This window comes from Rattus norvegicus, chromosome 1 (genome assembly GCF_036323735.1).
Source record: "Rattus norvegicus strain BN/NHsdMcwi chromosome 1, GRCr8, whole genome shotgun sequence".
In the NCBI taxonomy this organism is placed as follows: Eukaryota; Metazoa; Chordata; class Mammalia; order Rodentia; family Muridae; genus Rattus; species Rattus norvegicus.
The window spans coordinates 173161914-173189801 of record NC_086019.1 but is presented as its reverse complement, the minus strand read 5'-3'; the positions used below and the strand labels follow the sequence as shown (position 1 = coordinate 173189801).

At 45.2% G+C, this 27888-nt stretch overlaps 2 protein-coding genes across 23 annotated transcripts; one reads left to right on the top strand and one right to left on the bottom strand.

Moving 5' to 3' along the window:
* The first annotated feature begins 843 nt into the window (after positions 1-843).
* Positions 844-11975, top strand: C1h11orf16 (similar to human chromosome 11 open reading frame 16). 4 transcript variants are annotated; one of them, NM_001024287.1, is made up of 6 exons: positions 916-956; positions 1450-1634; positions 3661-3817; positions 6301-6535; positions 7757-7829; positions 11426-11968. In NM_001024287.1, the coding sequence occupies exons 2-6, from the start codon at positions 1468-1470 to the stop codon at positions 11463-11465; spliced, it is 672 nt and encodes a 223-aa protein (NP_001019458.1). In that variant the 5' UTR covers positions 916-956; positions 1450-1467; the 3' UTR covers positions 11466-11968. The 4 variants fall into 4 exon arrangements, with proteins under 4 accessions (XP_063127351.1, XP_038943669.1, NP_001019458.1 ...); NM_001401982.1 differs by having other exon boundaries at positions 7757-8380; XM_063271281.1 differs by lacking the exon at positions 11426-11968 and having other exon boundaries at positions 844-956; positions 7757-9905.
* On the bottom strand, positions 11357-20282 carry Akip1 (A-kinase interacting protein 1). Of its 19 annotated transcripts, none has more exons than XM_006229987.4 (6): positions 20132-20282; positions 19731-19955; positions 18812-18892; positions 16448-16603; positions 14983-15063; positions 12172-12380 (listed from the first exon to the last, which is right to left on the bottom strand). In XM_006229987.4, exons 2-6 carry the CDS (start codon positions 19947-19949, stop codon positions 12237-12239), a joined length of 681 nt encoding a protein of 226 aa, XP_006230049.1. In that variant the 5' UTR covers positions 19950-19955; positions 20132-20282; the 3' UTR covers positions 12172-12236. The 19 variants fall into 19 exon arrangements, with proteins under 19 accessions (NP_001101967.1, XP_006230049.1, XP_006230052.1 ...); XM_006229990.4 differs by having other exon boundaries at positions 16490-16603; positions 20132-20234; XM_063267390.1 differs by having other exon boundaries at positions 16490-16603; positions 19765-19955; positions 20132-20234.
* Positions 20283-27888: the final 7606 nt, after the last annotated feature.

The following is a 27888-nucleotide window of genomic DNA, read 5'->3' as shown; positions in this document are numbered from 1 at the left end:
CTTGGAGGTCAGACCCTCAGCATTTCACGCAAATACGGAGGGGGGTGGGGTAATGGGGGTGGGGTGTCATAGCCTACCTGTAAATCCAGCCTCTGAAAATGGAGGCTGGGCATCTCCAGGGAAAGCATGCGGGCAAGCTCTGGGTTTGATTGAGAGACCCTAATTCAGTGAATAAGGTAGAAGATCGATCAAGATCAAGGGTGGTTCAAGCACGTGCACAACGTGCACACACACATTCCCCATGTGTGACCATACATATGTGAACATACCTATATACACATGCATAATATATGCACATGAAAATGGAGGGGGCAAACAAATTTAAACAACAACAACAAAACCCCCAAAACAAAATTGTTGAGTTTAAAGTTTCACTTTGTCTTCATGTTGGGATCTTCATCCACAAAATGAAGAAAATAATAACAGTAATTTCCTGTGAGTTTACTCAGGGACTAACGGTGCCTGGCAGCTAATCAGGATTCCTGACTGTTGCTTGTTATTACTGTTGCCTTCATCCTTGTATAGTGCACAGCATCACCACTGTCCAGTCTCGCCCATTTCAGGGCATCTTCAGCTGCTCTGTGGGACCTTCCTTTGTGCTTGCACAGCAAGCAATTTATCCTTTGAACTATCTTTCCAGCCCCAAGTCTCTTGCCTTCACTAGGAAGATGCTGTCAGCCCTACAGGACTGCCCTAGAATCCCTGGAGATAAAGGGAGAATACAAAATTTGCCCTTATTTCTCCCCCTTACCCACAACTCTTAAGCTTCCCAATGCTTCCGGTCATCCTTTGCACATGCTCAGTACCTTCCTGAGCTCTATTGTAGCCTGTTGGCTCATATCCATAGTAACCTGCTTGGCAACCAAGAGTTGTTGGACCAATGCCATGAGCTCCAACTGTCAGATGAGGCAGAGACTGGGACAAGGCTGAGGTCTAGGCCAGATTTGCACTTTTAGGTAAGTCCCTTTGGGGTTCAACCTCTGACTTTGGGCAGGGGTAGACCCTAATAAGTCTTAGGTGGCAGCTGCTACCTCTGAAGTCCACAAAGGGGATGGTCCTGAGTCTTGTAGGTGACCAGGTTAGGAGGGGACTTGGTGGCCTCTGCTGAGGGTCAGTTGGTCAGGGCAGGGTGTGTAAAGGGAACAAGCATGCTCCAAGGAGTCCCAGCCACTGAGGTCCTCCAATCGGAGGTCAAACCAACTGGAGCTGAGCTGCCAGGTGTTTCCTGTGGCTCATCTTTGAAAAGGTAACAGACAGGGAGTGGCAGCGTCTGAAGAATGATCAAAGGGTTCTCAAAGCCCCTAGCTTAAGTTCTTCAGTCCACCCTAGTTCCCCAGGGACGTTCTGAGTTAAGTATTCCAAAGGGGAAACTCTGGGTGTGTGGGGGAACCCTGGGGTACGTCCTCTGCTGGGCCAAGGCTACAGCTGTGATGCCTGTGTTTGCTCCAGGTGGGCACTCTGAAAGCCATGCAGCCCTCTACCAGGCCTGGGCTGCCGCTGCCCAAATGCTGCAGTGTGGCCACAACCGTGAAAGCCCCTGACCTGCATGGTGCGGTGCCACCCTGGGACATGTCCGTCGCCTGTCCCTTTGCCACACAAGCAGCCTGGCTGCCCACGCACTGCACAGTCACCAGGTACCAACCTCTGTCTCTCCTCCTTCCTTTCTCCTCTTTTCCTGGTCCTAATGGCACTTGGATGTCCTCAAATGTCTGGGATTTCCCAGAACAGCATCTTCAGTCAGCTCTCTAAAGTGTGACTATGAGGGGACAAAGGAACCTCAGCCTGTAGCAAGTTCTAGGAACCAGACTGCCTGGGATAGGGACACACCAGTCCAAGTGATCAACTTAAATTTTTTATTTCAGTATATGGGTGTTTTGCCTGCCTAAGTCTGTGCACTACATGCATACAGTACCCGAGGAGGCCAGAAGAGGGCAGTGGATCTGCTAGAACTAGAGTTACATACAGAAGATTGTTAGCAGCCATGTGGGTATTGGAAACTAAATCTCTATCCTCTTCAAGAGCAACGAGTGCTCTCAACCACCGAACCATCTCTCCAACACATTGCTCAAGTTCTTAATTTATTTGTTTGGATCTCCCTATTCAAAACCAAATAAAGCATCTTTTTATTCAGGTTTTTGTACAAAACAGCTTTTTCAAAAACCTAGACCCTCTTGGGCTGGAGAGATTACTCTGCAGTTAAGAGTGATACTGCTGGGCTGGAGAGAAGGCTCAGTGGTTAGGAGCACTGGTACTGAGTTCAAATCCCAGAAACCACGTGGTGGCTCACAACCATCTATAATAAGATCTGATGCTCTCTTCTGGTGAGTCTGAACAGAACTATAGTATTCTTATACATAATAAATAAATCTTTTTTTTAAAAAGTGCATACTGCTGTCGCAGGTGATCTGGCTTTAATTCCTAGCACCCATATCAGGTGGTTCACAAATGCCTGTAACTCCAGCTCCAGGGAATCTAAACACATACAATCCTAAAAGTAACAATAAATATTTGAATTTAAAAAAACAAAACAAAAACAAAAAACCTGGGCTGTGGTGGCTTTAGTCCCAGCACTTTAACTCTGGCAGAAGCAGGGAATTCTTTGAGTTAGAGGCCAGCCTTGTCTACGCAGGATAGCCAGGGCTACAAAGAAAAACCCTGTCTTGAAAAGCCAAACCAAGGGCTGGCGAGATGGCTCGATGGTTAAGAGCACTGACTACTGTTCTTCCAGAGGTCCTGAGTTCAATTCCCATCAACCACATGGTGGCTCACAGCCATCTATAATGGGATCTGATGCCCTCTTCTGGTGTGTCTGAAGATAATCATATACTCATATACCTAACATAAATAAATAATTCTTTAAAAAGGAAAAAGAAAAACCAGGGGCTGGGGATTTAGCTCAGTGGTAGAGCGCTTACCTAGGAAGCGCAAGGCCCTGGGTTCGGTCCCCAGCTCCGAAAAAAAGAACCAAAAAAAAAAAAAAAAAAAAAAAGAAAAACCAAACCACAAAGGTCAGGTCCCTCATTCTTCTACTGCCCTAGGCCAGAGAGCCCTGCCACTGGAGTTCCCAGAATTGGCCTCATCTTCCACTACTCCTTAGCCCCTTCATGAGCTTCTCTGTACTTCCATACCCTCTGACCCCTTGAGTCAAGTTCCTTACAGTTTGGTTCCCTGGTCACTTTCTAGTATGCTGTCTACTGGGTTGGGACTCACCTCCCAGCTCCTCTTTCAAACGTTCATTAACACAAGCATACAGTTGGTTTCATTGTGGTAACTGTGAAACAAATGCCCGGTCCAAAAACTGCCTTCACTTTCTGCTAACTCCTGAAGTTTAGCCGATTTTACAGGAAGTCAAAGATTGCCACATTCTCCCCGATTCCTGCTGCTCACACCCTTGTCATCCTCATGCAGCGAGTCTCCTCCCAGCTCCGCTCCAGAGGCGCGTTTCCTTCTGCCTTTCACTCACTCTACATTTATCCAGGTGAGAACTCGCACTACGGCTCGCACGCGGAGAGTCAGTGTTCTCCTTCCACAATGTGGAATCTGGGGATCGAACTCAGATCATCAGGCTCGGTGGCAAGCGCATTTACCCTGCGAGCCATTTCTAGGGTCCTCTCGATGTCTTTATGTTTGTGTTCATCGCTGATCTCGTTGCTTTCCCAGGTGTGGTTCCTGTTGCCCATGTTTTCACACTGCTGACCCGCAGTGGCCGGGGCTCAGCTGGCTGGGAAGAGTCGGAGATGCTGCTGGCTCCTGGGTCCTGGCCAGAAAGGAGCAGGATGGCTTTTATTATCTGGCTCAGATAAAGGCTGCGCCGGAGGCAAGTCCTTCTCCCCAGCAGCTCCCCACACTCCGCTGGTGCCCTGGTCGCGCCTGAGGTGTCTTAGCTGTGTACGTTCAGGAGTTTGGTTTTTGGGCTAAGTTGCCGCGGCCGTGTGGTGAAGTGCCACGCAAAATGAGCAGCCGAAATGACCAAAACTTGTTTTTTCCCATTTCTTGAGGCAGTAAGTCAGGTGTTTCAAGGTCCGTTCTCTCTAAAGGCTACAAGGAAGATTCTGTTTCCTGTCAGTCTTGTAATTCCCAGTATTTGATCAAAATCTTGGGGTTTCCATAGCTTGCAGAAGTATCACCCTGATCTCTGCCTTCAACTTAACATGGTTTTTCCTCTGAATATTATTCTATTCAAATTTCCTCCTTTTCACAAATATTTTTACTTTTGTGTCTCTGTGTACTTTCATGTGCATTGGCCAGAAGAAGGTATTGGCTCTGCTGGATCTGGCTGACAGGTGACTGTGAGCTGCCTGATGTGGGGGCTGGGATCTGAACCTAGGTCCTCGACAACAGCAGGTGTGCTTAACCACTGAGCAATCCCTCCAGCCCCGCAAATCTCCTCTTGGTATAAAGACATCAGTCAGATCAAGGACCTGCCATGCTCGCTGTGACCTCATCTTAACCAATTCTACCTATAATGGCCTGATTCCTAAAAAGATCACAGGCTGGGGTCCTGGGACCAAGATTGAGTACATTAACTTGCAGAAGGGGAAACACAATTCATCTCTTAACAGCAAGAAAAATGTCCATGTGTTGTTCAGGAAGATCCGGCGTGTTGAGTTATGGCCATGAGCCTCAGAGAAAGAAGAATGAGGATGTGCACGTTTGCTCTCACACACAACATCTTGTTCCTGAAGTGCCAGGAGCCAGGCCTAGGCCCGACTTCAGTGGCAACTTACTTCTTTTGGACTTCTCTTCCTAAAATCAGTTTTATTTTAATTGTATGTGAGTGTATCATGTGCATGTAATGCCAACAGAGGCCAGATGAGGTCATCAAATCCCTCCTTAACCGGAGTGAGAGGTGGGACCCAAACATGGGATCTCTGCAAGAGCAGCAAGTGTTCTTTTTTTTTTTTTTTTTTTTTTTCTTTTCTTTTTTTCGGAGCTGGGGACTGAACCCAGGGCCTTGCGCTTGCTAGGCAAGCACTCTACCACTGAGCTAAATCCCCAACCCCAGCAAGTGTTCTTATAGCAACTGAGCCATCTTGGATCCCAAGTTTTAGTTTTTTGTCATAGGACTTCATGTACCCCAGGATGCCCTGAACTCGGTCCTTCTGATCCTCTTGCTCCACCATGTTTGGTTTATGTGGTGCTGGGGAGGGAACCCAGGGTCTTGTACATACTAGGAATGCTCTCTGCTATGCCCCCAGCTCCAGTACTTTTCTTTTAAGAGTCATATATGTGTGTGTACTCATGTGTATATGTGTCATGACATGTGGGTGGGACAACTGGGACAGTTGTGCATCCTAGGAATTGAACTCGTAGGTAGTCAAGTTTGGCTGCAAGCACCTTTCCCCACAGAGACATCTTGCTTGCCCCATCTTTTATTTTTTTAAACAGGGTCTCAGTCTGTAGCCTCAACTGCCCTGACACTTGTGTAGCTTAGCATGGTCTGGTACACAGTACAAACCCCCAAGCTGTCCCCAACAAAAGCAATTCTCCTGCCTCCACTTCCCTTGTGCTAAGATTATATGTGTCACCATACTCTATCCCTCTGTTGGATTTTAGGTCCTTTTTTTTTTTTCTTTTAAAGGCTTTATGTTGGGGTTGGGGATTTAGCTCAGTGGTAGAGCACTTGCCTAGCAAGCGCAAGGCCCTGGGTTCGGTCCCCAGCTCCGAAAAAAAGAAAAGAAAAGAAAAAAAAAAAGACTTCATGTGTATGAGTGCTTTGTGTAATGGTTTGAATGAGAATGACCCCTATAGGCTCCCATATTTGAATGCTTGGTCCTCGGTTGGTGGACCGGTTTGGGAAAGGTTGGAAGGCATGACCTTGTTGGAGGTGTCTCAGGGTGGGGGGGGGGAGGTGTTGGTGGGGTTGGGCTTGAGGTTTCAATGCATTCTCAGCTCTTTCCGACTTGTACCTGTGGATCGAGATGTAAACCAGGTATCATGCCTGCTTGCCTGCCTGCTGCCATGCTCCCCACCACGATGGCCATGGGCTCTAACCCACTGAAACTGAGCCCCAAATAAATCCTTTCTTTTATAAGTTACCTTGGTCATGGTATTTTATCAAAGCATTAGAGAAGTAACTAAGACAGACTGCATGTATATATGTGCAGGATATATGTGCCTGGTGGCTACAGAGGACAGAAGAGGGAGTTAGAGACCCTGGAACTGGAACCATAGAGAGTTGCAAGCCTCTATGTGGGTGCTGGGAACCAAACTCTAGCCTCTGCAAGGGCAGCCGGTGCTCTTAATTATGAACCATCTCTCTATCCCCAGTGTTAAATCTTATTGTTTTTTTCCCTATAGCTGGAGAAGCGGGGGGCCCTGGTTGTGGAATTTGAGGCACCCCTTGTCACTGACGTAAAGCTGCCAGCCCAGCAGCGGAGAGTGGTGTTTCCAGAGGATGTCATTCAGTTTTCACCATCTGTGCCACACTCACTGCAGCTGGGAGACAAGGTGCTGGCACCCTGGGAACCGGAGCAACAGCAGTATGGCCCGGGCACTGTTCTCTTGGGCTTGAAGAAACAAAAAGGACAAAGAGGTAAGGGAGCTACCGTGACCCTGAGAGAGATGTGTCATGGGGGAAGGAGCACTATTGGTGATCAGAGCTCAGGGGGTCTTAGAACCACAGCAAAAATAGCCCTTCCAGCGTTCCTGGCGGCCTTCTGCAGTGGCGGCTGAGCCATGGTCCTATTTTCCGGGCTATATGATACGTTTAGTGTCAGGGATGACAGTCAGGGTGGCTTATGCCGTAATGCTAGCCTAGCACTTAGAAGCTGAGCCAGGAGGATTGCTGCAAATTTGAAGGCAGTCTAGGCTATAGAGTAAGAGTTTCTCAAACAAAACACACACACACACACACACACACACACACACACACACACACCCCCCAAAAAGCAGGGGTTGGAGAGGTAGTTTAGTAGTTAACAGGACTTGCTATCCTTACAAAGGACCCAGATTCAGTTCTCAGCACGCACATGGAAGCTTACATCCTTCTGTAACTCCAATTCCAGTAGATCTAATACCCTCTTCTGGCCTCCCTGAGCACCGTGTATGAATGTGGTACACTTACATATATCCAGGCAAAGCACTTGTACATATAAGATAAAAATTAATAAAGAATATTTAGCAAACAAAACAAGAAACCAAAAAAGTATAAAGTAAAATCAAGGGAAACAACCTAAAAATTACCATGTCTATATTGATCACCTAAACCATACCAAGAGGTGGGTGTGATGTTTTGTGTGTGTGTGTGTGTGTGTGTGTGTGTGTGTGTGTGTGTAATTCCAGCATTTAGTAGGCTGAAGCAGGAGGATAACGAATCTGGAGTCAGCTAGGACTACATAATGAGACCTGTCTCAAACTCAAACCAATAAACCAAACATCGCTCTGTTAGTAGTGGTGGTGAAAGTATCTAGAATCATGGGAGAGTCACTTCCCCATTATCGTCAAGTCCTCCAGGGACTGACAATCCTCTCGAGCCAGCGAAACAGCACAGCTTCTGCTGAGGCTTCACTTTGGTTCTGCATGAAATCCAGGCCCTTCCGGGTCATCTTTAGCTGAGGAAGCAAGCAGGCACCAGTAAATCGTCCAGAACTGATGGTCAGTAAGGTACAGGAGAGGGAGCCGTTCCCACAGGCTCTCTGGGCACAGTGGCACATGGCGATCCAGAAAGAGGAGAGGGGTGGGGCTGAGGCTTTGGCTCTGGGCATTCCAAAGAGCCAGGAATTCAAAAGGAAATGTCTCCGTTTTCTACTCATAGCATCTAAAGAAAAAGAAATCCCTGTTCACTTTTGGAATGGCAAGACAGCTAAGGTGCCTCTGGACAGGGTCAGGTGGGTGCCCCCCACAGTCTGGAAGAAGGCCGTGGAAAGACTACAAACACCTCACACCAGGGACTGCCACCGTTCTTGTCTCTGGGCACCTCACTGCTCTCGGCTGGGACCCAATACTGGATGCACTGCACACAGGCATCCTCTGGACTCTTCCTTTTTATGCCCTCCCTGCCTCTCCTGTGCCTGCTGCCAGCTTCAGTGTCAGAGCAGCTGCCCTCTGGTGGGACCTAGCTGGTGGCCTTTCACCGGGACCTCAGAGCTCACAACCAGAGAACTCCCAGAGCCAGAGAAGCCCACAGCTCAGCTCTTGTCCCTACAAGGTCCTAAAGAGGTAGCAGTGTTCAGCCACAATATGTCCTCTTCCTCCTCTTCTGAGGAAGAAAATTCAGAGAGGCACCTGGAGGTGGGACTGCCTCAGAGACAGATGGTAAGCAGGGCAGTCAACACTGACCCCATCCTTTCTGAGACATCTCTGCGGCAGTGCAGCCCCCACAAGCCTGAGTGGAGGTACTGGAGGAGAAACGGGCCTGAGCCGCCCCCTGGCAAGCTAGGTATGTTTACCGGGGGTGTGGTTAGCTTCCTGGGCAGGGGCTAGGGGCTGCATGGGTCTTTTGAGAATCAGGTCCACTCTGGTGGGCTTGGATGTAATGAATGTATGGAATGCAAGCTGTGGAGGAGACTGAGATATGAGGGAAATGGCAGCTTCGATGTGAACAAGGACTGGTCAGTTGATTGTGCTCTGAACTGTACCTTTATTTAATATCTTCCTCTTCCTTTTTGAGACAGGCAGGGTCTCCTGTAGTGCAAGCTGCCCTTGAATTACTCAATAGCCAAAGATGACTTTGAACTCCTGATCCTCTGACCTCTACCTCCTGAGGTGGGGATTACAGGCAGTCAGGTTTCTGTGGTTCTTGGGTAGAGCCCAGGCCATCATGAATACTTAGGCAAATACTCTACCAACATCCTAGCCATATCTTTCCTTTTCTGTCTTCACATCTGCAACAGGGCACTGCCTCCAGGTGTTGATGAGAGCCAAGACCCCAGCAAGTATAGAAACTGGACCTTAGATGTTGGTAACTAGGTTGTATGGTCCACACGGGCCCTCAGTAAGAGTCGGGGAGCACCACATTTTGCTGCCCATTTTATACCTAGCAGATACTGCGGCCACCCCTAGCTTCACCTTGAGCTGAGGATTACGGAGCACACCTTGGTGGGTTGGAGATGTGTGTTGTTGTCTGCCTCGTACCTATCCTCTCTAAATTGCTCTCAGACTACATGAAGAGCAGAAGCCTAGGTAAGGGGGCAGTGCTGCATGGGGCAGGTGGTCTGGAATAGCCTGGGTTTGACTTCGGAGGCCTGTTGTCCCTGATACACTGAGGAGGGATCTGTGGTAGGCATACTATGACTAAGAGTTAGAACACCAGGGCTACAGACTTAAGGGCCACTAGATACTGTGCAAACTGAGCCCCACTGCAAGTCTCTATTTGAAGCCATTGGCTTGTTCCTAGAACAGCTACTTAGCCAAAAGGACTATTCAGCCCATGAGCAGTTTGTTCTCACCACAGAAGTAAGTCTTCAGTTCCAGGAAGTTGAGATTTTGTTTCTTCTTTCTTAGGTGACTCCCCTATATCCAGGGTTGGTAATCTCAGCTCTCAGGAGGCAGAGGCAGGTCACTCTCTGAGTTCAAAGCCAGCCTAGTCTACAGAGTAAGTCCCAGGACTACAGAGAGAACCTGTGTCCAGCACGCTCACAGGGCAGCTCACAATTTTCTGTCAATCAGGGGATTTGATTCCCTCTTCTGGCCTCCACAGGCACCTGTATATACACGGGATACAGCCACACAGATATATACACATATACATAAATAAAATGATCTTTTTTTTCTTGTTTTGCTTTTCAAGACAGGGTCTCTTTGTATATAGTTCTGGCTATTCTAGAACTCACAATGTAGACCAGGCTACCTTCAAATTTTAGAGCGCTATCTGCCTCTGCCTCCCAAGTGCTGTGGATTAATGGCTTGTGCCAATCATTGCCAGGCTAAAACTGAATCTTCAAAAAATATATAAAAAGAGAAAGGTTTCTTTTGTTCTTGGGTATTTTGTTATATCAGAGGAAAAGATTAATTTCTGGAGCTGGCCCAGGGAGCATCATCAGGAATATTCTAAACCTACATAGAGAATATTCTAGACGGTGTGTGGGAAAGAACCATCCCCAGCTTTCTTCCTATTTAGATCTAGTCCTGAGAAGTCCCATCCCCTGCAGTTGTTGTCTCAGCAGTTTTGACAGTCTGTTTATGTAGCTATGTAGCCCAGACTAGCCTGGTTGTAGGATTATAGGTGGAAGCCACCATCCAGATGCAGTACTGCCTGTCATGGTCAAGTGGCAAAGATGACTCATGTACAAAGCCATGTGTGAGCCAGGGCTGGAGACAACACAGCAGGTGACAGAGCATTTTCCTTTCCAGCTTTGTGTCCTTGTAAGGAAATGTAATGCTTGACTTCCAAATATAATTGGTATTTAATCAGTACTAAGTACCAGTACTCCATCAAACGGTACTTGATACAAGTCTGCCAAGTTCCCAAGATCCACTGGTTTGTGGGTCCTCTGCCCTCGGAACATGGCTCTATGCATTCCCTTACAAGGACACTAGCAAGAGAAAGGAAAGCTGCTACCTACTGTTGTCTCCAACACTGATCCCACTATTGATCTTGGGTTTAGGGATAAGATGTCATCACAATAAGATACCCAGGAGCTAGCTCTGAAAGCTACCAATATGAAAACATGGCGAACTCAACCAGAAGCTGAACACAAACAGTGAAGTCAGGGCATTTGGACAACCAGAGGAACAATGTCCTTAGAAGAAAGCCCTGAACATCTGGGTAAAGCAGAGTGTCTGAGCAGGGCACTGGAGGAACCCCTTAAGTAGTTCTTTCCGGGGTCGGGGTCTATTCTACTGAGAATGGTAAAACTATGGCTCCTTTCCTATAGCCACATATGGGAAACCACACATACTCACTGTTTCGCCTATGTCAGAAGGCTTACAGGACCCACAGAGTTCATCGTAGGCTTCCAGGAATATGTGCAAAGGTCCTAAATGTTCCGAGCACCCAAGTTGGGCAGTTCACAACCACCTGTATCCAGCTCCATGGGATCAGATCCCTTCTTCTGGACTTGAGCATACTCACAGCCACAAGAGCAAAGTCCATATATAAACACATAACTTTAAAAATGGAGATGGCTCATTGGCTAAGAACATTTGTTGCTCTTGCAGAGGACCCAGTTTGGTTCTAGCACTCATATGGCAACTTACAAGCATCTGTTGGCCACCATGGGTGCTAGGGACACCAGTGGTGCACATATACACATTCAGGTAAATGCTCGCACACATAAAAATAATCTTAAAGAGCAAATCAGGCAATGTGGCTCATGCCTGTAAATCCCACAATTTGGGAAGCTCCAAGTCTGACGCCAGCCTGGGTGACAGTGTGTGCTAGGCCAGTCTGCTACTACACTGAGACTGTCTTATGTAAAACACAAAGCAAAAATCTTTAAAATTACAGTCAGCATATATGAATTAAGGTTTTTTTCTCTTACAGGAAGTTAAAGGATCATGAAAAGAGTAACCCCAAAGAATAGTTGACAAAGGAACAGAGGAGGCTGAGTGGTGGCGCACAAGAGTACCTAAGAGCAACCGCTCTGCGGAGACCTGCAGGAAAGCGGCATCTGGAAGAACGTGCTGTGCCTGCACACAAATGGGTGGCCATGCCTTAGAACTCCTGGCCAATGCCCTGAGGAACTGCTCAGGACACCTATTCACAGAGGGACAGGCATGCCCACTGCTCTGGGCAAAGGCATCTCATTTGTACTGTCTTCTTATAAAGCCTACAGCTATAGATGGGAAACACTGTCTATCTGCTTTTTTTTAAAGATTTACTTATTATATACAAGTACACTGTAGCTGTCTTCAGACACACCAGAAGAGGGCATTGGATCCCATTACAGATGGTTGTGAATCACCATGTGGTTGCTGGGATTTGAACTCAGGACCTCTGGAAGAGTAGTCAGTGCTCTTAACCACTGAGCCATCTCACCAGTCTATCTTTCTTTCTTTTTAATACCAATAAAGTGAATTATTTTTATTTCTAATCTCTCCCTTCATTACCATAATTAACATGTACTTGGAAAGGCTGTTCAGACAGCACCATTACGTTACTGTTTTTGGGCACACAGCATGGGGGACTTCTAAAACTTCAGGTTAAAATGAGCTTGAAAGAGACAGACTCCAGTTCAGAAAGGCTGCCCCACTACAGCCAGCATTAAACCCAGGATTAATGCATCATTATTAAGACAGTTATAGGGTGGTTTTATTCTTCTTCTTAGAGTGAAATGATGGCAGTGATGTCAACATCATACGGGGAACACCAAGTCCACACTTTGCCCCGAGTCAACTGCAACCACATGCGTCTTCTTGCTTAAGGCACCTGAGCCCACAGTGACAGAATAGGTCCCTGGATAGACTTCTATGTAGAGGTCCTTAGAGATGTTCTCAATCTGGAAGGAAAAGAGATTAAGGTGGTTTGAATCAGATCTCAGAGCCATTTTAGCATCTCCACCAGGCTGCCTTTGTATGCCAGAAGTGGGGCAAAATGTACAGACAAGGGGTCCTGCTTTCGCTTGGTCACATGATAAAAAACACTTGTTTTGGGGACTCTGCCTTTGTGCTCATTGCTTTCTTTCTAAATCTGTGAGAATACCTACCCAACAAGCAAGCACATAAGACCTTTGTTTTTTTTTTTTTTTTTTTTTTTTTTGTTTTGTTTTGTTTTTTTTTCGGAGCTGGGGACCAAACCCAGGGCCTTGTGCTTGCTAGGCAAGCGCTCTACCACTGAGCTAAATCCCCAGCCCCCCCCCCCCCCTTTTTTTTGAGACCTTTGTAAAGGTGTGGCTGCTCACACCTTCTGGAGAGAGGCAGTAGGATCTCTGTGAGTTTGAGGCCAGCCTGCTTTACATACAGAGTTCCAGGACAGCCAGGGTACATAAAAAAAGACCTGATTTAAAAAACCAAACCAAACCAAACAACCAACCAAAAAAAACCAAACCAAACAAAGCATAAAAGAAGGAAGAGGAGGAGGAAGAGGGGGAGGAAGAGGAGGGGAGGAGGAAGTGGAAGAGGGGGGAGGAGGAGAGGGAAGAGGAGGAAGAGGAAGAGGAGGAGGGGGGAAGAGGAGGAGGAGGAAGAAGAGGAAGAAGTGGAGGAGGAGGAAGAAGAGGAGGGGAAGAGGAGGAAGAAGAGGGGGGAGAGGAGGAAGAAGAAGGGGAGGGAGAGGGGGAAGAGGAGGAGGAGGGGGGAGAGGAGGAGGAAGAGCCTAGGTGAAGTAGGGTTAGGCAGAGGAGAGGGTAAGAGCTGTTGCTTGGGGTTGAGAAGTAGAAAATGGCACCTATGAGCAGAGACTGGCAAGGTCTGTTGGAATAAGAATGACTCTTTTAAATCATGTTTTGCTTGACTCCCTTAAGAGGCATAGTTTCTCTCCCAAAGCTAATGACATGAATGGATACCCTGTCACTGAAGCACTTACTTGGAAGATGGGCTTTTTTAATGTAAAGCCCTGAAAGCTGGAGTTGGTGAGACAGTATTCAGAGCTGAAGTGAGTACAAACCATTGTCCAGGGCTAGACCTCATACCTAGCTGGGATGTAGCTCAGGGCAGGTACATTGACAGGGCATGGTCTTTGTTCACATGGCACAAAAGCAAAGTCACAAACCAGGAGACAGCAGGTAAGAGTCCAAGTGCCTCTGGGTTGAGCCAAGCATGGTGGGACACACTTTTAATTGTAGCACTTGGGAGAAAGAGGCAGGGGGATCTCTGTGAGTTCAGCTAGCCTGGTCTACCCAGTTTCAGCCCAGCCAGGGCCTGTTTCAAAGGAAAAAATGCATCTGGGATGCTAATGCTACTTCATGTCTACTCAATGCTTGTAAGGAACCAAAGGCAGAGGTGTCATTTTTTACACCAAACATGGGAGACTACTGGCTAGCAAATTTTATAGCAGCAATAAATGAAAATGTCTTTCTTTCATCCCACCTTGCCTTGCAGACAGACTTCTGGCCTGTTTTCAAAATTTACTTTATTTTTACCACTTCTGAAAGGTCTAACACCTTAACTGATGTGCCACGACACGTCAAAAGGAAGCCATTGCACCATTTACCAGAGGTCAACTGTGAAAACACCTGGGGGCCTCAGAATCACAGCCAAGGCCATGCTCTGCTCTCCTCCATACACAGCAGCAGTGAGAAAGTGTGCATTTGTGTAGAGCACTTGTTTGCCGCTCTTGTAGAGGATGCAGGCTTGGATCCTAGACCCCAGATGGTGGCTTACAAAACCCTATAAATCCAGTTCTAGGGGTCCTGCATTCTCTTCTGATCTCTGAGGGCGCCAGGCATACATGTGGTACATATACATGCAAGTACTCAAACATACACTAGAACAGGCTGATCAGAATCACCAAAATGGAGACTCCCATGCCCGACAGTTTGCTTTTGTACTAGAAGCAGAAGTTTTTAGTGCTAATAATCTGAACCCTGGCTAGCAACAAACTGTATACAAACAAAAGGGGTTTATTGCAGTGCTGTGTCCAAGTTCCTTTCCTCAGAATTCCAGCTCTTCTAAGTCCCAAACAAACTTGCTAGACTCTAGACCACTTACCCCTTGGTCCTGAAAGTGAAACAACTCCTACCTATTTCTATATATTTTTTTCCACAGAAACATTTCAAATAATTTGGAACCTGGTATCACCACACGTACACATTCTGGAATTTCAGCAATGGCTGCATTTTACAAGCAGAGGGTCAGGCCCTCCTGCTGCTTTAACAGATGGTGGAATTCTAGCAGGAGCCAAGGCCAATCCAGCTGAGCCTAGGAAGAGAGCTGAGAATACTTCACATTCTTTCCAACCACAACTATGAGCTCAGGCACCCAGAGTATCCCTCAAGCCTCCAGTGAAGGAAAGGACATGGAGAAAACAGTACTTTGTACCAATCCAAAATCTTGTGGCTCCCCATCTGAAGACGCTATAGAGACTGCACAGATAGTGCCCAATAAGGAACGGGTCGGCAGGCTTATAGAAAGGCGGTGAAGCCCAGCATACTCTGTACTCACAGGCCAAGATGACTCTTGAGAATGCTCTGATGTTTGATAGATGCTTCCTGGACCAACAGATGTCTCTCCTCTGCAGTTTCTCTGTCAAGACAAATATTGATTAGGACTGAGATAAGCTTTGACCTCCAGAAAGCAAAGAGATTTTCTTTTATCTTAGCAGGATTATTTTGTATGGCCTTTCTCATCTGTCACTTGTTATTAGCGATCTGTTTGGTACAATTAGAACTATTTTAGTCTTGCTTTCCTTATGTGGGCGTTCGGGTCTGGCAGTTTAAGACCCATTCCCATCCTGCTGCTTGCGAATAGGGTTCTCTAAACTCACAGCTTTGGTGTCCGGGACTATAACATGGCGCTCCCGGATGGGAGGGGAGACTGAAATGCTAAAGTCACCATACTCAACGGACTCTCAGAAACAGTTCTCTTTTTCCTGCTTCTCCAAGAAGTGCTATTGGCAGGGAACAAGGATAAGGCCTTGGAGGCGCCCCTTTTGTAAATCACAGGAGAGAGCAATGACACTTAGCCATGTATACACCTCACTTAATAGAGCTTAAAGGAACTCTACCAGGAGAGCTCAGGCCATGGTGGGAGGGAACTGCAGAACACAGACTCTGGTGATTGCACATCCCAGAGAGGAACTTAGGGAGTTTTTGAGCCTGCAATGAGCCCACTCACATACCTGTGCTCACTCCTGCCATTTTTGTTAAGCCCCTCCACTCCACTACCTTGAGATGACTTAAGAGGCCAGAAAAGTCAGGAGATTAACTTAGGGATTTGAATCTGGACTTAAGTTATAACTAAAGGAGTTTAAGAAAAAGCAAAACCAAAAAGTCTACTTTCATTGAACAAACAGAACCTTTGGCTTTCAAATGACAATGCATATTAACAGACAAGTACATGATGAAGGGCCTCTAGCCCCCGAAGAGCCATGTTTGGTTCCCTGTGCTCTCACTGGGTGGCTCAGAACCATCAGGTAACGTCAGCTCCAGTAGACCCATCCTCTTCTATGGGTGTGCACATACCCATACCCAGACACACATGTATACATGAGGTTGAAAATAAAGTTGTTCAGGCAGTCAATGTCACCCTGGCTGCCCTAAAATTCTCTATGTAGACCAGACTGACCTCGAGCTCAGGAGAGCCACCTGCCTCTGTCTCCCAAGTGCTAGGATTAAAGGCATGCACTACCACGCCTGGCTCAAAAACAAAACCTCTAAAACAACCCATTTGTATTCCCAAATGTACAAAAATTATGTGGCTTTTAAGCCTGCCTAAGACCTCCAGAGCCCAGGATCACAGGTTCCACTGAAGGTCCCAGAGTGAAATAAATAATCTCACGTTCCAGACAATCTCCTATTTCTGGAAGTTCCCTGAGGCCGTGATGTGTCTGCTGAGCACTGCAGTGCTGAGTCACACATGCAGCTGATAACACAAAATCCCACAGGGACTTCCAAACCAAGGTCTCAACCTTGAGACAAGGCAGGTGCTGTGGGGAACATCGGGCACGCACTTGCGCTTCCCTGTGCCCCGAGTCTGAGCACACGTGCACTTCTGCAGGCTTCCTTCTGTGATAACGGTAGACGTGGGTTGCCCCTCCTTCCTCCGGTGTAGACAAGTAGTATTTCTAGAGAAGTAATGTGAGAGAACATTTCAATATTCTGGCCAAAATCATAGACTTCTGATACTCATGCATAGTATGGTTAAGGAAGGAAGCATGAGAGAAAAAGCTAAATTACCTGTCCTTTCCATAAGCCTGAGACAAGGAAATTGTATTTGGCATGGCTTTGCTGCCATCTGCTGCCTCTGCAGGGCAAGAACGGTGACCAACTAAATAAAGGTAGCCGGGATCACGTTCATGTAAAGGTAGGTTTCCACATCTTGCTTCAGTGTTAAGTATGAACACCTTTTTATTCTCTCACCTGACACAGTCAGCTCAACAAGTCTGTGCTTACTTTCCAGGCACTTAGACAAGGATGAGAGAATGGAATCATTTCCTCAAGCTGAAGAAAGCCCACAAAGTGCAAACCTAAAAGCCACATGGCCCTTTGCCCCTGAATTTCCCACAGGGGAGTGGAAGGAGAGAGACCTCTAGTTTGGGAATAACCCAAAAGATCGGAAAAGCTACATTCTTCTTGTCTTCTTCCTTCCTTCTCTTCCAAGTTAACCTTAGATTTGCCCTGGACTGTGAGGAATAAAGACATCCTAAGCCTGTTGGGAACATACTGTAGGGACAGTGTCAAAGGAATGTGATGAGAGGGATGAGAAGCTGGGCAGAGAACTCAGGACATGGACCTATGACATTTTAAGGGCTGCTTTAAAACTGTGGAGCCAAGCCCAGAACACTTTTCTAGATCTTCAGAAAGCCAAGAAGTTCTGAAGTGCCATTCTAAATTAGGATTGAAGTGGACACAGCTGAGAGCCTACACGGACACCAGTTTGCTAAGCCTCAGAGACAACTGTGACTCCTTTGACTGAACCGTGAACCAAGTGCCTAAACGTAACCATTTTGTAGTACAGCTGAGGGTACAGATTGTCCTATAACCACCCTAGGGTAAGTTGAACATCGAAAATATTCTCTGAACCGTATCCCATTGGTTGAAATCCTATCCTTGGAAGCTAAAGAATGTTCATAAAGATAGAAGTTGGCAGCGGATGTCCATAATTCCTGTCCTCAGAAAGTGGAAGCAGGGAGATCAAGAGTTCAAGGCAAGGCTTTCTTAAGTAGCAAGTCTGAGGCCAGCCTGGGCTACTCCGGATCTTATTTCCAACAAAACAGAAAGGCTGGCAGTTTACGGATCGTAACATCTGAAGCCTAAAAGCATAGTGAAACAATTCTTTTCCATTCTGCTTATACACTGATCTCCTTAACGCCAGGCCACTTGTAGTAGAGCTGAGTGACTCTGAGGTCACGGTGTTGGGATAGCTTACTATTCACCTTTCAGTGTGAGCCAAAGAAGTCGATAATGAAGCCTGGGCCTTTAGAAATCTGAACTTTACTAAAGGCCAAAGAAAACAATGAAGGAAGTTTCATGTCCAGAAGTGCATTACCAACTTCTCACTGCTTGGCTACATGCCTTAGGTGAGGCTTAAGAGTGACCACCAGGACAGCTGAGGGCTACAGAACTCGGTGTGATTCATGGGAAGCAGGTCCTGCCCGGAGAAAACCACAGACCTGCTTCACATGGCTATCCTGTCACCACTGTTTATAAACCCACTGGTAAGTTCCGGAATATATCAGTGGAAAATTGGAAACAAACACTGAAGGTTAACACCTAACACACTCACATACCCGTGGTGGGAGCACAGGCCTTTAATCCTGGCACTCAGGAGGCAGAGGCAGATAGATCTCTGTGAGTTCGAGGCTGGCCTGGTCTACAGAGTAAGGTCCAGAATAAGGAAGGCTATGCAAAGAAACCCTGTCTAGAAAAAATGAAAAGACCTAGCATACAGACTTGAAGGTTTCAATTCAGCGCATTTTGCAAACAAAACAATTCAGGTGTGAACCTGAAGGTTTTAACTTCATGTAAAAGGGAAAAGGGAACATCCTCAAATCAAATTCCTGTGAAGCTTAGCAAAGAAGCACAACACTCCTTCACACAGTGAGAACTCAAGGAAGGATGAAGAACATCTGTGGTTTGCTTACGGCTGTACCCTCAATAACTAGATTTAGGAAGCCAGTCCACGTGTGCTGGGTGAATTCTAACTTGCATTCACTGCCTGGCTTAATTAACTGCTTATGATCTGCTTCCATGAAGGTACAGGCCCTGGGATAAGAGTACTGGTTCTTCCCAAGCACAGATCAGGGGCACAGTGTTAGTTCACACCAACTTACCCCACACTGACTTGAAGTATAGTCCATGAATTCTGCCATTGTCCTGAAGGAAGTACTAAGGGTTGGGCGCCTTTCTTCTCTCTGCCTTAACAAATGGCAAGTCATAGGTGAGACGTACAAATCCCTACTGGGGAAGCACATCATTTGAGGAATAGCCCTTTCCACTTTTAGAAAAGCTTCTGTAGGCTGAAACTGACAAGAAGGATCTTGCTGAGAAAGAATTCCAACTCCGTTAACTAGATGCACAATTTATCCAGGAACTAAAACAATTGGTTGGCTGGCTTTTCCACTATTGAGTAGGGGGAACTGTTACTGTTGTTTATGATTTTTAAGGCAAGGTCACATGTATACTAGGAAGACATTTTAGTCGATCCTCAGCCCCGATCTCCCAAGCTCTGGCACCACGCTAAATAAGAATTGTACTTATTTTGACAGGGTCTCACTAAGTAACACTTGATGGCATGAAACTTGCTATATAGACCAGGCTAATATCAAACTCAAGAGATCTGTCTGCTTCTGCCACCTGAGTGCTGAGATTAATGGTGGGCGCCACCACACCCGGTAAGAAATTTTATTTTAAGTAATCATAATACTACTATTCTTTTGTTACTAAAAAAGAATTGGGCCACGCTGTCTAATGTGCAGCCCCTTTAATACTAGTACCTGATGGGGTAGTCAGAAGTTCAAGGCCAGCCTGGGTTATATGAAGCCATGTTAAAACAAAACAAAAAAACCCCAAAAAACAAACAAACAAACAAACAAACCAAACAACAACTCAAAGAAGTTTCCAAGCGACTTTTCTACTTTTTGCTGGGATGCGTTGCATCTTTTCTATGGACCCTGGGTACAGCCCCTCCCGCTTCCTCCCGCCCAGTGGAGGCCAAGAATAACTAGATTGTTCTCCAGTTCCCTCCCTCACCTCTCCTAGGAGGCTCTGGGGACCCGGGACCGACCATCGTTCCTGGTAGGGGTCCTGGCCGTAAAGGACCCCCACGCAGCCTCTGGATCGCTCTGGAGAATGCCAGTCCACAGCCCTTCTCTTGGCGCGCTCCAATACTTCCCTCCCGAGCCGAGCAGAGCGCTGTAGCGAGCGCCGGTCCACCGCGTTCAGCGCCGCGGCCGCCAGGCAGTATTCCATGTCTCCCTGGACACATACACAGACAAGTCAACCGCACCCAGGCCCGGATCCGGGCGGCAGCTTCCCCCGCGACCCCAACTCCCCCTTCGCCCTCATCGCGCACTCCAAGTGTGGGGGCACTAGAAGGCAGGACCCTTGCCCCTTACACTTCCGCTTCTCAGACCCTGGGTACAGCCCCTCACCCTGCCTGCTTCTCTGGGCGCACGCGCGCAGCGCTCGCACGGACACGCCTTCCGTGTTCCTGCGGCCTTCTTTCGCGCCCAGTTGCTAAGCTAACTGCTGCGCGCGGTGGGCGGGGCCTGGCGATAGGCGGGCCCTGGAGAGGGCGGGGCCGGGCTCGAGGAGCACGTGGTTCCAGCCTTAAACAGCTTCAGACGTGAAGCGGTGCTTCTTGTTCGAGGTCTTCCTCGCCGCAACAGGTCAGTGTGGGTCCCGTGGCTTGTTGCACAAAAAACATTTGTGAGAGTAGATAGATGCATGCAGCGGCTCTTTTGGCCACTTTTGTGTGAGGAGGTGATGAGGCTAGCCGAACAACACTACTGAGGAGGTAGGGCTGGGAAAAGGGTTTCTGTCAGAACTCTGGAGGCTGGGGATGGAGGCCGGACAGAGGCCGGCCTTGGGACTGTGGGTATGGGGACTGTCAAGACTCCAAGGGATAGCAGGTATTTCTTGGCAGGTTGGTAGGGGATGCAGAGGAGTGGAGGGGTGAGGGGAGTCTCATCGTTCCCTCCCCGCAGCTTGCTTCCTCATCCCTCCCTTGGAAGGACAGATTCACACAATTTTGTTTGAGGTTTGTTTGTTTTTGACTGAGTCTCACTGTGTAAGCCACTCACTATGTAGACCAGGCTGGCCCTCATTCTCTTTCATCTTGGGATCTGGACCAATCTTTTGAGCATTAATCACATCACTTTAAGAAATGGGTCAGTTACCTTTCACAACACCTGGGGCTGTGGTGAAAGCCCAGGTCTCAGCAAGAGCGACACTCCCTGGTGAGCAGCAGGGCTTGGATGGGGAGAAAGTTCCACTTTAAGGAACACTGCTCTGTGGGGGTGGGTCCCTGACAGGATGTGAGGAATTCTCAGTCCTTAGGTTGTGTCAATGGATGGGCGCGATGAGCTATGAATTCACCTGTTTTAAGTATACAATTCAGTGACTTTTAATGAAATTTCAGAGTTGTACCAATATCATTGCAGTCCTGCTTTGGAATATTTTAATTAACTGAAAATGCAGTGTTGGGCCTGAGAGGTGATTTGGGAGGGAGGCTCCGGGAGAAACATTTGCCCTACAAAGCCTAACTATCTGAGGTTCCCTGGAGTTCATGCCAAAAGCCAGACTCTGTAGTGTGCGGCTCTCTTAACCCTGCCCTCCAAAAGTGACATAGGAGGTGAAGACAGAAATTGGCTAGAACTCCTGGACTAGCTACCTTGATGTAATCTAACAGTAGCAACAAGCAAGACCCTGCCTTAAGCAAGGTAGAAGGTCAGAAACGACTCCCAAAAGTTGTCCTCTGACCTCCATACACTTTCTTTGGCACACATGTAACACATTCACCCATATAAAAAAAAAGATGAATAAAAAGTAGTCTAGAGGGGCTGGGGATTTAGCTCAGTGGTAGAGCGCTTACCTAGGAAGCACAAGGCCCTGGGTTCGGTCCCCAGCTCCGAAAAAAAGAACCAAAAAAAAAAAAAAAAGTAGTCTAGTTTCCACCATTTATGATTGATTTTCACTTCTACTTCAGGACCTAGGTAATCACTATTCTGAATCCCATCTCCATAAGTTTGCCTTTTCCTGGTCTCTTTCATTTAGATTACTTTGAGGTTCGTCTGAGTTATAGTATATATCAGTACCTTGTCATTCCTTTTTATGGATAAATAATATTCCATTATATGAACATACCGTATTTTGTTTATTTATCACTTGGAATTATTTCCATCTCGGGGGCTATTCTGATAAAGCGTACATAACTCTAGATATTTCATTTCTCCTGAGAAGATACATTGAAAATTTTGATAGTGTTATATAAATTTATGTTTACATGATGTGAAACTGCCAAACTATTATTGAAACTGGCTGTACTGTTTTATATTCCCACGACTGATAGTTTTTCCTTATCCACTCTAGCGTTCGTTGTCTTTTTTTTTTTTTTTTGGTTCTTTTTTTCGGAGCTGGGGACCGAACCCAGGGCCTTGCGCTTCATAGGTAAGCGCTCTACCACTGAGCTAAATCCCCAGCCCCTCGTTGTCTTTTTTTATTGCAGTTATTCTACTGCTGTGACTATGAAGTAACAGCTCACTGGGGCTTCAGTTATTATTTCCATAATAGCAGGTGCTGCTGTAGATCTTTTCTTGTTATTTCTAGCTGTTCCTGTGAGTCCTTTGCTGAAATACCTGTTGAGATACTTTGTCTCCTTTTAATATGGTTTGCGTGTAGTTTTAAAAAATTATTATTGAGTAATAAAAGTTCAAATTCTGAATATAGGACCTTTTATTAGATGTATGGATTATAATATTTATATTACACAGATAATACATAATATAAATAATATAATGTATAGTATATTGACAACATACAAATTATATATATTTATTTAATATGTAATATGTTATTACAGTATATTCTATTTTCTGTTTTCTTTTTTAATTTTTTCATTGTTCGGGATTAAAATGTCCAGGGCCCTTTGCATGCTAGTCAAATGTTTTACTACTGAGCTACATCCCTAGCCCTTCATTTTCTATGTGTGTGGGTGGGGTTGGAGGTATTATAAAGTGGTCCTCTGAGCAAAACAGCCACCATCTTCATCAGGTCTTGCTTGCAAATGTTCACATACTGTGTGTGTAGACTGTTGACATCCCTGGTAGAAGGAAGAGGTAGAAAGGATCTTTGTACCCTTTTTTCCCCCCATCTTTATTAAATTGGGTATTTCTTATTTACATTTCAAATTTCCCTTTCCTGGTTTCCAAGTCAACATCCCCCTAACCCCTTCCCCTCCCCAGCCTCCCCGCATTACTGCCCTCCCCTCAAGAATCCCGTTCACTGGAGGTCCAGCCTTGGCAGGACCAAGGGCTTCCCCTTCCACTGGTATCCTTACTAGGCTATTTATTGCTACCTATGCAGTTGGAGCCCAGGGTCAGTCCATGTATAGTCTTTGGGTAGTGGCTTAGTCCCTGGAAGCTCTGGTTGGTTGGCATTGTTGTTCATATGGGATCTCAAGCCCCTTCAAGCTCTTTCAGTCCTTTCTCTGATTCCTTCAACAGGGGTCCTGTTCTCAGTTCAGTGGTTTGCTGCTGGCATTCGCCTATGTATTTGCCATATTCTGGCTGTGTCTCTCAGGAGAGATCTACATCCGGTTCCTGTCAGCCTGCACTTCTTTGCTTCATCCATCTTATCTAGTTTGGTGGCTGTATATGTATGGGCCACATGTGGGGCATGCTCTGAATTGGTGTTCTTCAGCCTCTGTTCTAAACTTTGCCTCCCTATCCCCTCTGAAGGGTATTCTTGTTCCCCTTTTAAAGAAGGAGTGAAGCATCCACATTTTGGTCATCCTTCTTGAGTTTCCCGTGTTCTGTGCATCTAGGGTAATTCAAGCATTTGGGCTAATGTCCACTTATCAATGAGTGCATATCATGTGTGTTTTTCTGTGATTGGGTTACCTCACTCAGGATGATATTTTCCAGTTCCATCCATTTGCCTATGAATTTCATGAAGTCAATGTTTTTGACTAGTATTCGATTGTGTAGATGTACCACATTTTCTGTATCCATTTCTCTGTTGAAGGGCATCTGGGTTCTTTCCAGCTTCTGGCTATTATAAATAAGGCTGCTATGAACATAGTGGAGCATGTGTCTTTGTTATATGTTGGAGCATCTTTTGGGTATATGCCTAAGAGAATTATAGCTGGGTCCTCAGGTAGTGCAATGTCCAATTTTCTGAGGAACCTCCAGACTGATTTCCAGAATGGTTGTACCAGTCTGCAATTCCACCAACGATGGAGGAGTGTTCCTCTTTCTCCACATCCTTGCCAGCATCTGCTGTCACCTGAGTTTTTGATCTTAGCCATTCTGGCTGGTGTGAGGTAGAATCTCAGGGTTGTTTTGATTTGCATTTCCCTTATGACTAAAGATGTTGAACATTTCTTTAGGTGCTTCTCAGCCATTCGGCATTCCTCAGCTGTGAATTCTTTGTTTAGCTCTGAACCCCATTTTTAATAGGGTTATTTGTCACCCTGCAGTCTAACTTCTTGAGTTCTTTGTATATTTTGGATATAAGCCCACTATTAGTTGTAGGATTGGTAAAGATCTTTTCCCAATCTGTTGGTTGCTGTTTTGTCCTAACAACAGTGTCCTTTGCCTTACAGAAGCTTTGTAGTTTTATTAGGTCCCATTTGTCGATTCTTGATCTCGGTGTTTTGTTCAGGAAATTTTCTCCAGTGCCCATGTGTTAGAGATTCTGCCCCACTTTTTCTTCTATTAGTTTGAGTGTATCTGGTTTGATGTGGAGGTCCTTGATCCACTTGGACTTAAGCTTTGTACAGGGTGATAAGCATGGATCGATCTGCATTCTTCTACATGCTGATCTCCAGTTGAACCAGCATCATTTGCTGAAAATGCTATCTTTTTTTCCATTGGATGGTTTTGACTCCTTTGTCAAAAATCAAGTGACCATAGGTGTGTGGGTTCATTTCTGGGTCTTCAATTCTATTCCACTGGTCTATCTACCTGTCTCTGTACCAATACCATACAGTTTTTATCACTATTACTCTGTAATGCTGCTTGAGTTCAGGGATAGTGATTCCCCTGGAAGTCATTTTATTGTTGAGGATAGTTTTAGCTATCCTGGGTTTTTTGATATTCCAGATGAATTTGCAAATTGTTCTGTCTAACTCTATGAAGAATTGGATTGGAATTTTGATGGGGATTGCATTGAATCTGTAAATCGCTTTTGGTAAAATGGCCATTTTTACTATATTAATCCTGCCAATCCATGAGCATGGGAGATCTTCCCATCTTCTGAGATCTTCTTCAATTTCTTTTTTCAGAGACTTGAAGTTCTTATCATACAGATCTTTCACTTGCTTGGTTAAAGTCTCACCGAGGTATTTTATATTATTTGGGACTATTATGAAGGGTGTCGTTTCCCTAATTTCTTTCTCAGCTTGTTTCTCTTTTGTATAGAGGAAGGCTACTGATTTATTTGAGTTAATTTATACCCAGCCACTTTGCTGAAGTTGTTTATCAGGTTTAGTAGTTCTCTGGTGGAACTTTTGGGATTACTTAAATATACTATCATATCATCTGCAAATAGTGATATTTTGACTTCTTCCTTTCCAATCTGTATCCCTTTGATCTCCTTTTGTTGTCCGATTGCTCTGGCTAGGACTTCGAGAACTATATTGAATAAGTAGGGAGAGAGTGGGCAGCCTTGTCTAGTCCCTGATTTTAGTGGGATTGCTTCAAGTTTCTCTCCATTTAGTTTAATGTTAGCTACTGGTTCGCTGTATATGGCTTTTAAGTTTAGGTATGGGCCTTGAATTCCTGTTCTTTCCAGGACTTTTATCATGGAGGAGTGTTGAATTTTTTCAAATGCTTTCTCAGCATCTAATGAAATGATCATGTGGTTTTTATTTTTCAATTTGTCTATATAGTGGATTACGTTGATGGTTTTCTGTATATTTAACCATCCCTGCATACCTGGGATGAAGCCTACTTGACCATGATGGATGATTGTTTTGATGTGTTCTTGGATTCGGTTTGCAAGAATTTTATTGAGTATTTTTGCATCGATATTCAAAAAGGAAATTGGTCTGAAGTTTTCTTTCTTTGTTGGGTCTTTGTGTGGTTTAGGTATAAGAGTAATTATAGCTTCATAGAAGGAATTTGGTAGTGATCCATCTGTTTCAATTTTGTGGAATAGTTTGGATAATATTGGTATGAGGTCTTCTATGAAGGTTTGATAGAATTCTGCACTGAACCCATCTGAACATGGGCTCTTTTTGATTGGGAGACCTTTAATGACTGCTTCTATTTCCTTAGGAGTTATGGGGTTGTTTAAATGGTTTATATGTTCCTGATTTAACTTTAGTACCTGGTATCTGTCTAGGAAATTGTCCATTTCCTCCAGATTTTCAAGTTTTGTTGAATATAGGTTTTTGTAGTAGGATCTGATGATTTTTTGAATTTCCTTTGATTCTGTAGTTATGTCTCCCTTTTCATTTCTGATTTTGTTAATTTGGACACAGTCTTTGTGTCCTCTGGTTAGTCTGGCTAAGGGTTTATCTATCTTGTTGATTTTCTCAAAGAACCAGCTTTTGGTTCTGTTGATTCTTTGTATAGTCCTTTTTGTTTCTACTTGGTTGATTTCAGCTCTGAGTCTGATTATTTCCTGCCTTCTACTCCTCCTGTGTGTGTTTGCTTCTTTTTGTTCTAGAACTTTTAGGTGTGCTGTCAAGCTGCTGATATATGCTCTCTCCTGTTTCCTTCTGCAGGTACTCAGAGCTATGAGTTTTCCTCTTAGCACAGCTTTCATTATGTCCCATAAGTTTTGGTATGTTGTACCTTCATTTTCATTAAATTCTAAGAAGTCTTTAATTTCTTTCTTTATTTCTTCCTTGACCAGGTTATCATTGAGTAGAGCATTGTTCAACTTTCATGTATATGTGGGCGTTCTTTCCTTATTGTTACTGAAGACCAGCTTTAGCCTGTGGTGGTCTGATAGGACACATGGAATTATTTCTGTCTTTCTGTATCTGTTGAAGCCTGTTTTGTGCCCGATTATATGGTCAATTTTGGAGAAAGTACCATGAGGTGGTGAGAAGAAGGTATATCCTTTTGTTTTAGGATAGAATGTTCTATAAATATCTGTTAAGTCCCTTTGGTTCATAACTTCTGTTAGTCTGTCTATGTCTCTGTTTCCGTGATCTGTCCATTGATGAGAGTGGGGTGTTGAAATCTCCTACTATTATTGTGTGAGGTATAATGTGTGCTTTGAGCTTTAGTAAGGTTTCTTTTATGTATGTAGGTGCCCTTGTATTTGGAACATAGATATTTAGGATTGAGAGTTCATCTTGGTGGATTTTTCCTTTGATGAATATGAAGTGTTCTTCCTTATCTTTTTTGATGACTTTTGGTTGAAAATCGATTTTATTCAGTATTAGAATGGCTACTCCAGCTTGCTTCTTCAGACCATTTGCTTGGAAAGTTGTTTTCCAGCCTTTACTCTGAGGTAGTGTCTGTCTTTGTCTCTGAGATGTGTTTTCTATAGGCAGCAAAATGCTGGGTCCTCATTACGTATTCAGTTTGTTAATCTATGTCTTTTTATTGGGGAATTGAGTCCATTGATGCTGAGAAAAATTAAGGAATAGCGATTGTTGCTTCCTGTTATCTTTGTATTTGTAGGTGAGATTATGTTTGTGTGCTTGTCTTCTCTTTGTTTTGTTGCAAAATGATTAGTTTTTTGCTTTTTCTAAGGTGTAGCTTGCCTCCTTGTGTTTATTTTCCTTTGTAGGGCTGGATTTGTAGAAAGATATTGTGTAAATTTGTTTTTATCATGAAATATCTTGCTTTCTCCATCTGTGTTAATTGAGAGTTTTACTGGATACAATAACCTGGGCTGGCATTTGTGTTCTCTTAGGGTCTGTATGACATCTGTCCAGGATCTTCTGGCTTTCATAGTCTCTGGTGAGAAGTCTGGTGTGATTCTGATAGGTCTGCCTTTATATGTTACTTGACATTTTTCCCTTACTGTTTTCAATATTCTTTCTTTGTTTTGTGCATTTGGTGTTTTGACTATTATGTGACGGGACGAGTTTCTTTTCTGGTCCAGTCTATTTGGAGTTCTGTAGGCTTCTTGTATGTTTATGGGCATCTCTTTCTTTAGATTAGGGAAGTTTTCATCGTATAATTTTGTTGAAGATATTTACTGGTCCTTTGAGCTGGGAGTCTTC

Bases quoted from the DNA above. Each gene is read 5' to 3' on its own strand.
- Akip1 (XM_006229987.4), bottom strand. From the start codon at position 19,949: ATGGAATACTGCCTGGCGGCCGCGGCGCTGAACGCGGTGGACCGGCGC. The intron at 16,604-18,811 runs GTAAGTTGGTGT...TTACTTCTCTAG, and splicing joins ATACTTCAAGTCAGTGTGGG to AAATACTACTTGTCTACACC. The intron at 12,381-14,982 runs GTGAGTACAGAG...TTTTCCTTCCAG, and splicing joins CTCAAGAGTCATCTTGGCCT to ATTGAGAACATCTCTAAGGA.
- C1h11orf16 (XM_063271281.1), top strand. From the start codon at position 1,468: ATGCAGCCCTCTACCAGGCCTGGGCTGCCGCTGCCCAAATGCTGCAGT. The intron at 1,635-3,660 runs GTACCAACCTCT...TTGCTTTCCCAG, and splicing joins ACGCACTGCACAGTCACCAG to GTGTGGTTCCTGTTGCCCAT. The intron at 6,536-7,756 runs GTAAGGGAGCTA...TTCTACTCATAG, and splicing joins GAAACAAAAAGGACAAAGAG to CATCTAAAGAAAAAGAAATC.